Source organism: Toxotes jaculatrix, chromosome 20, assembly GCF_017976425.1.
Source record: "Toxotes jaculatrix isolate fToxJac2 chromosome 20, fToxJac2.pri, whole genome shotgun sequence".
In the NCBI taxonomy this organism is placed as follows: Eukaryota; Metazoa; Chordata; class Actinopteri; family Toxotidae; genus Toxotes; species Toxotes jaculatrix.
Window position 1 is genome coordinate 7,058,663 of NC_054413.1, and position 12,362 is coordinate 7,071,024.

A 12,362-nucleotide genomic window follows, 5' to 3' on the forward strand; every position below is an offset into this window, starting at 1 on the left:
CCCTAAATGCTATGTTATTTAAAGCCTTTGAACCAAGTTCCCGCCGTTTGTCTACTGTACAGTCTGAACTGGCTTAAAGCCTGGGAAGCATCCAATCCACATAGAGGGCTTTCATTTACTCCCAGCATGTACACACACACACACACACACACACACACACAAATAACCATATAACCATAGTACGAGACAGTTACCATTTCACTCACTCACTGGAACCTAAATGGAGTCTGTGCTTTTTCGTGGTCACCCCTTTTTTTTAGGTTTGACGTAATCCTTAGCACTACGAGACTGTAAACATAGTAGACGTTGGCCAAACGGGTGACGCACATATATAATCTGACACAATTCCAATATTTAATCTTATGGTAATGTCTCTATCTTCTGCACTTTTCTCTCTTTCTAAAATCCATCAGCCATGCGGCAGTTCCCATGAGGTTCTTAGCTCTCAGATATTGTCAGTGAACTATTCATTGGGAAAGTATGTAGGTCAATCTGCTTTGCTCTTTATCTAAAGCCATACAGATATGTGGCAATATGATTAATATTTCATATCTATATGATCAGTGATGGCTGTCATTGTGTTCAGAAGGCTTAGCAATCAAAAAAGGCAGCGATGAGGGAAGGCAGGCTTGGTATAGGGGAACTGATCGAATCTTCTGTTCAGAGAGTGCACATTATTACATATTGCATATTATTATTTATTTATTTTACATCTAAACCTCTATGTAAACGTGTTACATGTTTGCCAGTGTTTGATCATGCCATGCCGTTACAAACAGAGCGGGAGATAAAATATGGCGACACATGTAAAATACCAAATCTGGCTTTGCTGTACTGGGGACTCTATCTGAGTGGCACAGCATCACTTCAGAGAGAGAAACCATCCCTGTGTAAAACTAAGCCAGTGGTCCAGTCCATGAGGATTGTTGCTCTTTTATAGCGTGTTGCCTGGACACGGTTGATCCTTTTGCTCACTGTAATCCATTTTCTGGTGGGTAGTCAGTAAGCACGCAATGGCGTCCCTGTGCGTTATATCACATGCCCGTTTCGCATGCTGCGGCATATTACACAAGTGTCACAGGCTCAGATCTCAAAATAGGGTGACCTGTCTGCGGAGTTAATGAATTTATGAATTTGACAAGTTGTGGTTTGCTTTCCAGAGTCAGCTTGTGTCAGCACAGTGTGCTTTCACACCAAGAAACAGACTCACTTCTTTTCTCTGTCTTTTTTTTTTTTAAATGGCCATAAAATCTTTCTTTTATGGCTCAAAGTTGTTGTTTTTTGCTCTTTCTGTGTCTGACCTACCAGCACTGATTCCATATTTTATTTTATTATTTATTATTATTGTGCTTGTCTGGCAATGATCACGGTGTGCTGTAGAGGAAATGTCTGTGGGTCAGACAATTGTTCCAAACACTTTGTTAAAAGAGATGAAATGTTTTTGCTTCATGAGAGAGGTTGAGTGTTTTTGAGGATGAGAAGTGGATTTGGTTTTTTTTTTTTTCAGGGCAGAGGGTAAGCGGGAGAGAAGTGTCTGAAAGCTCTGATCTTCTTTTCCTTGCTGTTTCTCTCCCAGCCAACTTCTGCTCCCTTTTTTTTCCCCGTGTCACAGCTGATGTCTTCGGTGCAGCGGCTCAGCTTCACTGTGTGTGTTTCTCATACACACATGCTGTATCGCTCCCCTCCTTTGCGTTCTTTAATTCTCTGTAAATTCCACCAGTGAGTGTGTTTTATTTGCCTGTGTGTGTGTGTGCATTCCTGCCTCTGGTAGCCTGAACATCTCATCACACGTGAGCAGTACAGGCTGTCCAAACCAGAGGGACTAGAGACAGACAGAGAAAAAGATGAAGAAAGAGGAAAGAGTGGAAAAAAAAGGAGGATGTGAATCCAGTGATTGTACCAGTGTGGCTCTGAGCGGTCGCTGATGACGTGAAGCGCTGCACACACACATCTGGAACAGCTTGAGCAGCTGCACCTGAAGAGAAGGGCTCCTCCGCAAAGCCTCTGCCGGCACTTTCTCTTTCTCCCTCGTGCTCTTTTTTCCCCCCCCTCTTTTTTCTCTTGCAGTCTCTAAATCTGTCTCTCTCTGGTCTCCGCCTGCCGGAGCGCTGGAATGGTTACCCGCTGAGCATCAGCAAAGAAGAGCGATTGAACCGAAGCGAAAGAGAAGAGGAGAGAGAAAACACAAGAGGACAGTAACATGGGAAAGAACTATTAGGCAAGAGGTAGGAAGAGAAGTTGACAACCATATTATGAGTGTAAGTCACGAAGAGAGGGAGCACAAGAAATTAAGAAAAAACAGAGGGATGGCGAGAGAGAGTGTGTGAAAGACAGGGGATTAAAAAGCCGGAATGCGCTGACACTGGAGACCTCAGTTTCTGTTTGCATTTGGCACAGCGCGCCCTGCCACTCCACAGGTTTATCCACACATACACCAGCACACACACATTCACTCACTTACACACATCTACTGTTTGCTTTGGAGAATGAGCCCAGGAGGCCACGCCAGGAGAAGAGAACACCTTCCAAGGAGCTATTGACCCCCCTCTCCCACCCCCACACCCTGAGCTCACCTCCCACCCGGCTTCCCAAAAGTGCCCTCCCTCCCTCTGGCCCTCTCAGCCTACCTGCACCAGTCACAACACGCTGGAGCTGAAGAGTCACCGAGTCATTTCACTGAGAGCTGAGAAACCCTGGATTGCAGTCACACTGGCTGAGAAAGACTGAGGAGCTTGACTGATCCACTGACCTGCAGGATGTCCAAAGCCTCCAGGCTGGCCCGGCCCCCCTCGGCAGGGGCTGGTTCCAAGCTGCCCTCCTCCAGGAAGGAATGCCCTGGCACGGCCGCTGCGGCCGGTCGAGCCCGGGTGCTGAGTGTGGGGGAGAAACTAATGAGAGCTGGTAGCGACGGTATCCTGAACAGACAGAAGTCTTTAACAGCCGCTGAGCCACAGGACAAAGCACAGAGTGAGACCCAGACTGAGTCTCAGGCCCCCAGCCAATGTCCAGGTGAGAAGGGCCAAAATATGGAGATGGTACCTCCCAAGAGCAGGATCAGCCCACCTAAAGCCTCAACTCAGCAACAAGGCTCTGTCCTCAGTAAGTAATGAACCAGACTTCATAAACTGAACATCAATTAGTCTCTAATGATCTTTTGCTCTACTTTTCTTTTACATGTGATCTGTGCACTCTGATTTGCTATTTAAAGGTGCATAAATGGATTTGTAAATACTGATGTACTGCCAGTCGTTGTGGTCATAGTCCCTGTTGTTAATCACATTTTCTTAAACTGGAAAGTATGACATGGCCCCCCCCCCCCTTCTATTCATCTATTTTCAAATTTCTTTGGGTGTCTTTGTGCTTATAGCTGTCGGTCAATTTAGTAGAAATGGGATTAGGCTTTTGCTGCATGCCGTGGATCCCTTGTAATGCTAGGTCATTGTGTTGTGTACTGTCAGGATCAGGTCCTCCTAGCTGGAATCTCTTTTCTTCCCTCTGGCAAAGGATGGGATGTTCTTGTCAAGCATTTACCATTAGTGGGCCCAAAAATAGCACAATTGCTAGGGTCTTCTTTAGGGGGGGGGGGTGGAGGGCATGTTGCTACAGGTACCAGTGAGAAAATGAAATATGATCCAGGAAGTCCAGTTTACGTAACACATCCGTAAAGTTTTTGCAAAACTGGCAGCTAATTTTTACAGTTAATTTTACAAGGTGGTGTATCAGGAATGCACTACTTATTTGATTGTCTGCCATAATGGATTGCCTGATAACGCTGTGATTTGTTGCGGCAAAATCAACTTTTTGGCTGCTTTTTTTTTTTTTTTCCTGTAAATCTGCCGTGCCACTGCATTAGTCTCATTGAAATGAATGTGGTACCTTCATCTGTGTCTGTCTCCACACTGCCTCAGTGAAGGAGAATTGAATGGCTGCTCATGGGATCTCTGTCACTATCCCACTGCCTCTGTGTCTGTGGGGTGCAGATTAAGAAACGGGGGTCAGGAGGTTAAGGAAAGCAGTCTTATCATTCCCTTTTGGCCTTCTCACTAGAATCCCAGCTCTGCAGGGTGCCAGCTTTCATGGTTTTATCAGGTCACAGTCATCTCACACCCTCAAAGGCAACTTGACCAAGATGGTGCAGGAGGATAAATTTGTGTTGTCTGTGCATATACTAATCGTAGCTGTTGAGAGTCTGATTGACGGGTGGGCTATTTTTCTCCCATCCGTTGAAATGTTCCCTGTCAATCACTCTTGAATCACTCTTGACTGTTCAGCTTGTACTCAAAGACAGCAGTTGGGAAGTGTCAAGAGAGGGAAGGGGGGGGGGGTTAAATGTGGGGGTGACGTAAATGTAGGGGCGATGGGCGAGTCATGTGAGAGAGTGACAGAAGGAGGTCAGGAATGTGAGCAGGGCACGCTGGGAAATCAACAGGTTCTCGAGCTGTGTCTGTGCCTGAATCCCTCCCTGCAGTAAAGACAGGTTGTGGGTTATAGGGGGGCAGGTTTGTACTGGAAACCAGATGTTCTTGTCTGTGCCGCTTCCAGTCTCTTCTTTACACAAATAAATGGTCTTTCTGCAGAGATGATTCACTTCTCAGGGGTTGGGGTCAGTTTACCTCCAGGTCATTTGGTCCTGAAAGCTGGTTGAAACAACACTGATAGCGTTAACTGAATTTGGATCTAGACATTTTAATGAAACATACATCTTCATTTGAGGACATGGAAAGTCTGTATTTAAATCTTTTCTCTTGCAATTCTCACATCCTCCCTCGCTCATCTCCTTCTTTTTGCTCACTTTCTTGTGTTTCTTTGTCTTTCATCTCTCCAACACCCTCTCCTCTTTTGTTTCTCTCTGCGTCTTTCTCCTCTACATTCCTTTTTTTCATGTTGTGTTTTGACAGCAGTTGAATCAGTTATTGAAAGATGCCACCAGCGCCCACACACACACACACACACACACACACACACACACACACACACACACACACACACGCATAAATTCACAAAAGACCATCAAAAAGAATAAATGAACTGTGTATATTCTCTGCATTTTGCTTCTGTCCTGGTGTTTCATTTCAAGTGTAAGTCTGTCTTTGTGGACAGCGAGAACTCTTGTTATGGACAGTAACTTTGAAGTTCCACATTGAAAAGCCAGTGCTTCAACACTCCAGTCTATCTAGAAACTAGCTATACAGTATACTGATTCCACAGCCCTTTGATATGTTACACTTTATACTTACATGCCATGCAAGGTCTTCACTTGAGGGAACTGCTGTTTGCTTTATGAAACCATGTGCTGCTTAAGTATTTGGATTTTATATAGGTCAGCACAATTAGATACCGTTTCACTGCAGGCTAATGGGCAACTCATCATCATATTCCTTACCCACTTACGGCTTGTATTTAAACAAGGCTGGTTAATGTGGGGGGTTCAGACCATGCCAGGTCCCCGTCTCCCCAGCTAATGCCAGTTACAGGGCATGACGGCAGCTAAAGCACGGGCCCACGGGGTCAGACAGAGCTGATGCACACAGCGCTGGCAGACAATAAGTGTGTGTGACAGGTGACATTTCCACTGTGTGAAAGCTTCAGAGCTGACTGCTGCTCGCCAAAGGGCCCAATTTCAGTCTGAAAGTGGCAGCTTCCACCGAAAGCGAAATCCGTTTGACATTTTCTGTCCAGAGAGGTTATAATACGAGCCTCGAGTGCAGGTTCAAGTTCAGCTTTCTTCTGATACTGAACGTCATTGCATCAAACTACTGTTTGGCAACAGTTTGGCTTATTGTTTTGGGTATCTCTCATCCTGGATGTTCTGTACATCTGCATGTATCCTTTATTCATTACATGGCCAGAAGGATGCAGCCACCCAAACATTACACCAGCATGTGACTGTTAAGCATCTCACTGCAAAACCATCCTTCTGAGAAGGCTTTCAACAAGATTTGAAAAGTGACCACAAGAGCATTAGTGACGTCGCATGTTGGGTGATAAGTCGCGCAAAATTCTTTCTGAAGTTGTTGAATGGAATTGAGGTCAGGACTCTGTGCAGGCCATTCAAGTTTTTCCACACGAAACTCTGAAAACCAATTCTGTATTAACACTGCTTTGTCCATATGGAGAGTATGTGGCATGTTCAGGTTAGGTAATGGAGGAATGGTGCATTTTATTACTGTAATGCTTTTATTTTCCATCATTAAAGTGCTACCTGTAAACAACAGCACAGACTGTTGGACAAATCTAACTGGACAAAGCCAACCAGTAGACAAAAACATCTGGAAAGTTTGAGGTCTGGGAAGACTTTGGCTGATAATGACTTAACCTCTCTCTTGCTCTCCTATCAATCTTTGCTATCTGCAAACGTCTCAGACTCTTTTCTGACTTTGTGTCTAGATCAGCTTGAAAGTATTTCACCTCTTGAATAGCCATATGGGTCCTTTGATCCCGTGCTCCGTCAGGCAAGGATTTGTTCTCGAGATGCTCTTGAGATAAAGTCACTGCTCAGATTTTTGGATGACCTCACCTGTTGGTGATTGAGAAGGTGAGTCAATAAAAAAAAAAAAGAACGATGTGGTTAGGGGGAGGTAGGGTTTCATAATCTTGTCTGCATTTTCTTTACTCATCCAGACACAGTCATAAGCACTTGTGTTTTGTTGTTTCTTGCCTGATTTGGTTTTGCAAGATTTGTCACCACAGCAGCGTGAGCCTAGTTGCTTCGGCCTGTTATTAAGAAGTTATTAAGACATTTCAGTTTTTGCCCCAAGTATTTTAAAGTACATGTGTACGGCTGGTTGCTGACAACTCTGTTAAACAGCGTATGTATGTGAATAGTTGGTGAGAGAAGTATTACATGCTTCTACATGCTCACTGTTCAGTACACTATCAGTTTTCCTCAAACACTTTGACAGCTTTTTTTTTTTTTTTAACAGATGCTGCCTTAACTTCCTTATGGAAAAAAAAGCTGAGAAGATATCTTAGTGTAATGGGAATGAGTTTGAGGATTGGGATGTGATCACCCGTTTCTTTGACATCGAAGCCAAGAGTAGGGATTACATTAATTGCAGCCTCTCGTGACTCTTTAAACCCCCAAGTTGTCTCTCTGGGCTTTTCTTCTTTGACAACTATCAGGCAGGCTGCAAGTGTTATTAAGAACACCAAATACTCTCCCTCCACATCAATTGAATGTAGTTCACATTCAGCAGAAATCCATTTTAATGACCTTTTTATCTACATATCTGTTTCACAATTGGATCGTTTACAAGTGCCTGACAAATTGTGTAGTGTAGTGTCGTGAAAGTGCTTTGTATTCTGCCAAAACCAAATTTGAGTGGGATCCAGTTACCTTTGTACTATCCAGACTTCTCTGTTTTTGTGACTGAGCTGACAAGTTGATGTCTGTAAGTAGGGGTTGATTTTAAGCAAACCCTCCAACTTTGGCTTTGATTTGAGCGGTCACTAAATTTCACTGTGTGGATTCATATGATTTGCGTGTCATGCCGTCATGCTCTCGCCCTGTTCCGTTCCATAAGATTGAGAAAATATATGAAATCCTGCACCAGGCCATGTCAAAAGTACCTGAAAAAGGACCACACACGAAAGAGCTGCATCAAAAAAAAGAAAATTTAAAGTTTTAGAAGTCTCTGAACATAAATAAAAGGGGACAGAATTTATTATCCTTTTAAATCAGTTCCTCTAACACACTCAAATATTTGTTTCTGTTAAAGTTTTGGAAATGACTTGTTCCTCTATGGACTGAAGTCCGTTAGGCGACTCTTAAAAAGTTTATAAAGAACTTTTCTTGCAAATGCCTCGAGGGAGGAAGTGACAATGCCTTGATGTTTTCTCAGCTGTGGGAGACAGCTCACCTTTGTCCTTGGCTTGTCAATAAGTACCCGCTGACTGGAGAGAAGTCCAATGAGTCATTAGAAGCATGAGAGTAGGTGAGTTAATGGTGTGTTCATGGACTTGGGGCCTGTGTTAAAAAAAAAAAAAAAAAAGACCAGTGGATGTGACTCATCCTTCAAACAGAAACAGACAATAATCAGGCCACTGAGCAAGAAGAATGAGCTTTGCTTATGTGACTACTCATGAGTGTGTATTGTAAATCCCCCTTTTAGGTCTGGTGTGTGTTTTTCTTTTGGGGTGTAGCTTGGGGCAGTGCTGCTTCTTCCTGATTCCTGGGGCTGTGTAGTTCTCAAAAAGAACTCTGCATGTCAGATAAAGGATAAAACAAAAGCCTTAATCTCTTTCATGCCCGCCCAGATTTCGGGTTTTCACCTGCTGAAGTCAAACAAATGTCATGTCTACATCTTTTCCATATTTACTTACCAGTGTGGTCTGTTAGTTTGGCTTGGTTACACAGCAAAAGTCTTCAAAGCTAATACTGCAAATGTGGCATGAAATTCCTTCAAACCAGACATCTCACTACCAGATTTTTTTTTTCTTTTTTTTCAATTTGATGTAATGTGCGTGTGTGTGTTCTAGCCCAAAGCATAAATGTGGTTAATTCACCCAACTGAGGGGTGTAAGCGGATGCAAGGCCTCCCTCAGGGTTTCCTCTCAAAGAGTCGACAGAGAAATCGATATGTCTCCTTCCCCCCTCTTACACCCTTTTGCCCTTCAGGCAAACATGATGTGGTGTATGTGTATCCATGTGTGTTTGTCTGTCTGTCTATTTTTCTGTCTGTCTGTGGGAGAATGAGTGAATGTGCACACGAATTGCTGTATGTACAAACTGCTAAATATTTACACACTTTTATCTCCATAGTTCAGACGATTGAAATTGAATCTCCAGCTGTGTTTATTTCTTTCACGTCGACATGTTGTTTCAGGGGACTGCATTTTCATTAATATCCTTCTTTAATAATACATTAATATTTAGTGTTGCTGGCGGTCCCAATCTGTGATCATCAGCAAGAAGAATATTTGGTTGAGGTCATTAAAATAATTTTGTTTCCATGTAGCATACAGATTAGGAGAGATGTTCTACCAGAATTCAGTTCAAGGTTGAGTTAAAATTAAAGGAGTTGTTTGACATTTTGGGAAATATAGCGATTTGCTTCCTTGCTGAGAGTTAAATGAGAAGATCAATGCCCCTCTCATGTCTATGTTGTATGCTGAGCATTAAGATGAAGCCAGGCGTCGATTAGCGTTAGACTAGGAACAAGTGGAAAACCTGGTTTAAACCTGTTTATCCCCTGCTTCCAGGCTTTATGCTAAGCTAAGCTAATTGCCCCCTGAAGCACATTTTCCAAAATGTCAAACAAACATTCAACATACTAGCCGACTAATGGTCTCAATATACTGTTGAGTCTCATGACCACACCATACTGAAGCTCCCTCATACTGTACACTCTGTTAGATGGCTGGGACATGTGATGTGGCTGAAGACTAGAGACCCATGTCTGGAAGGTGTCTTTAGATTCCAGGTCATAATGTATGTAGTGGTATGTAAGTGTTTTCATTGCCTCAAGCCATGGCAGGCATGAAAGAGAAGCTCTGAAATCTGGGGTTAGAAAAGTTTAGGACCTCCTGACCTAAAAGTCCTCATATTAATCATATCTAAGATAACAGTGAAAAGAGAAATCAGTCACCACCTCAAAAATGTGTCCAGACGTTTGAGTTAAACCACATTGTTTCGGCAGCATTGTTGCTTCAGTGGGTCTCCCTGTATACTTTGCGTAGCCTCTGAAAAAAAGAGAGAATACTTTTTCTTCCTTAAAAAATGCCCCTTTTCTTAAGGTCACTTTCCAAATCAGAACTTCAGAGATGCTCAGTAGAAGCACAGTCAGAGTTTGAGTTCCCCAGCAGGGCATAAAATTGAGCTTTTAAGGACATTTCTTGAAAGCATAGTTGTGGGTTTTGGTCAGGAAAAGGAACCGGTGGCAACACGAAACAGTCATGTCTCTATTTATTGTTGAGGACGGAAAGGGCACTCAGTGGATTTACTTCTTGGTTTGACCCCTGAACTTTGTAAAGGGAAATGGACAAGTCAGTTTAGCAGAATGTCTCAACCACACTGGAGCAGAATATCTTAACTCTGCTCTGTAAAATCTAGTTATAGATTCAAAAATAGAAGCATTATGCATGTCTGAAGCACCGTGGTCATTTTGGATTTTCCTCTTGACTTTACCCTGTCGTCTTCTGTGCCGCTTCACAGCAACAGCAGTTTTTAGTGCCTCAAAAGTGCCCTTGTCTGTCCCAGTTTGCAGCATGTGAACGTCCAGTATCTGGTGTGACAGTCATACAGCTCAGCAAACGGCCAACCAGGATAAAAGGAAACTTTCATTTCTTCATACTGCCAGTTGGTTAATCTTTGTCCGTGAGCCAGCATCCTGTGTTTGAATGTCACTTTTTAGCCAGTGAACCGTATTATATCCTCAGTGGCTTTTTTTTATGCTGTGATGCAAATACGTGCAGAATGTAAAGACTGAAAACAAGTTTCAAGATGCCCGAGTTGGGAATTTCTGCCTCCAACAGAAGCAACACATTACCCTTGTGTTTTAGCCAAGGCACTGGCTCGTAAAGATTATTGATGATGTACACCATGTGATACGAGTGCTGAGCAGGATGAGGCAGCATTAAATCTCACTGATGTATAGGCCTCTTTTTTTCTCTCTCTCTTTCTCTCTCCCTCTCCTCTGAGAGACGAAGAGGGAGACAGACGAAGAAGAGAAATTAAAAAGTTGCAGGAGAAAACTTCTTTTCTCTTGGCTGCATCAGTGGCATTTCTCAGTTATGGTTCTTCTGTGTGTCGGTGTGTCAGTGTGTGTGCGGACTTGCGATTTCACTTCTGAGAATGCAACATACTGTACACTTCATACAGGTGCGTGTATCAACGTGTATTTAATAAGGGTAGATGTGGAATGTGATATGAAAAACCAGCAGCTGTCGTTACCTGTGTGGTTGTTATGAAGGTTTTATTGACCACTCTTACAGGATGTTCTTCCCAGCCACAACTAAATCTTGAACAGGAATCTGTCCTACGTTATGGTAACTGTATGTATTGCAATGCATGGATAATAAATAATGACTCAAGCAGCACTGAGTGAGCATCTCTTTTGGCAAAGGGCTACTTCAGTTTTGCAAGATGAGACACATAAATTGTATCTCTGAGAGCAACTGTTGCTGTAAGGGAAAGAAGAAGCCCCCTCCTTTTTCAGTGTCTGTCTAAATATGAAACTAATAACTCAGGCATTCCCCTCTTTCGGAGAAGTGTGTCAGCTCTGTCAGTGTTTGCTCACCGAAAAATCTAGACTGTGTTTATTTGCAAACGCAAACTGTTCCCATTTCTCTACAGGCTTAGTAGCTTGTGTGTGGTTTTGCTTTTAAAATGGATACCAGGAGTCGAAAAGAAGTTTTTTTTTTGTTTTTTTTTTTCTTGGTGGAGTCTCTAAATGTTTATGAGCTGTGCTGCTTCGAGCCTTGAATCATGAATGTAATGAGGAGATTGTTCAAAACTTGCAAGTCAAAAACTCTTTTGATTGCCTGTGTAATGTATGGGTGGTATAGAACTGCTGGATTTGATTAACCATTTGTTTACAGCGAGGCCTGATCTATGCTTATCTCAGACCAAGGGCTTAAAGCCGATGTGATCACATTCATTATAAATTAATTAGAAAGATAGAGAGTTAGCGTTTATATCATGATGCTCAACTGCAAAGCAGCAACATTCACAGAGTACTTGTTTTCAAAGGCTGCAGCGCTTTTAAGAGAAATATAACCTGAAGTTATATCAGATCCAAACAGCTGACTGTGTGTGTGTGTTGGTTAACCAAAACTAATTGAGTCCATTTTAAATGTACTTTGTTTGCAGGTAGAACAGACAGATGTTGTGCTGCTAACTGTCATGTGCTCTGCAGGGTCTCAGTCTGTCATGGCTGACATAATAACTGTCAGATACAGAGAACACCCTCGTCCCCGCTCTGAAGCCATTAAGATCACTGTGACCCATGTGCGCTGAATTATAAATGCCGGGTTGCGTGTGTTCTGTCAGAATGAGAAAATGAAGCAGACAAATTCATAACGCAGACGCCGTCAGTCAGTTTATCCTCAATTATTCCTCTGACTTTGCCATTTAACCTCCATTCTGCCTTTAACTCAACAGCTAATTGTATTTTTGCATCCCTTTTTCTTAAATCACGTTTTCTTTAACCTTTTAATAGCACTGACGATCTTTGTAAGCACCTGAGAATTTAAATATTCAGGATGCCTGTTCTTCAGGCTGACATGTCAGCATGTGTGCTGTTTACTACAAAAAAAAAAAAAAAGAAAGTAAGATTTATTACTGCTGCACGGCCCTTTGTACTTATTGCAACTAGAAATAAAACAGACTTCCTGGCCACATATGGAATCTCTCATCTTCAGCT

The 12,362-nt window shown here is 42.8% G+C and overlaps 1 protein-coding gene across 8 annotated transcripts in view; it reads left to right on the forward strand.

Annotated features, from left to right (window-relative positions):
- Positions 1–2,978: 2,978 nt before the first annotated feature.
- Positions 2,979–12,362, forward strand: part of si:ch211-285f17.1 (sickle tail protein homolog) — an 81,070-nt gene continuing 71,686 nt past the window's right edge. For 6 of the 8 annotated variants that reach the window (XM_041065333.1, XM_041065320.1, XM_041065325.1 and 3 more), the window contains exon 1: positions 2,986–3,099. In XM_041065333.1, coding sequence (XP_040921267.1) covers positions 3,027–3,099 — 73 coding nt within the window. In that variant the 5' untranslated portion in view covers positions 2,986–3,026. Of the gene's footprint in view, positions 3,100–12,362 lie in introns of all 8 variants that reach the window. The other 2 variants (XM_041065328.1, XM_041065319.1) reach the window with 2 other exon arrangements.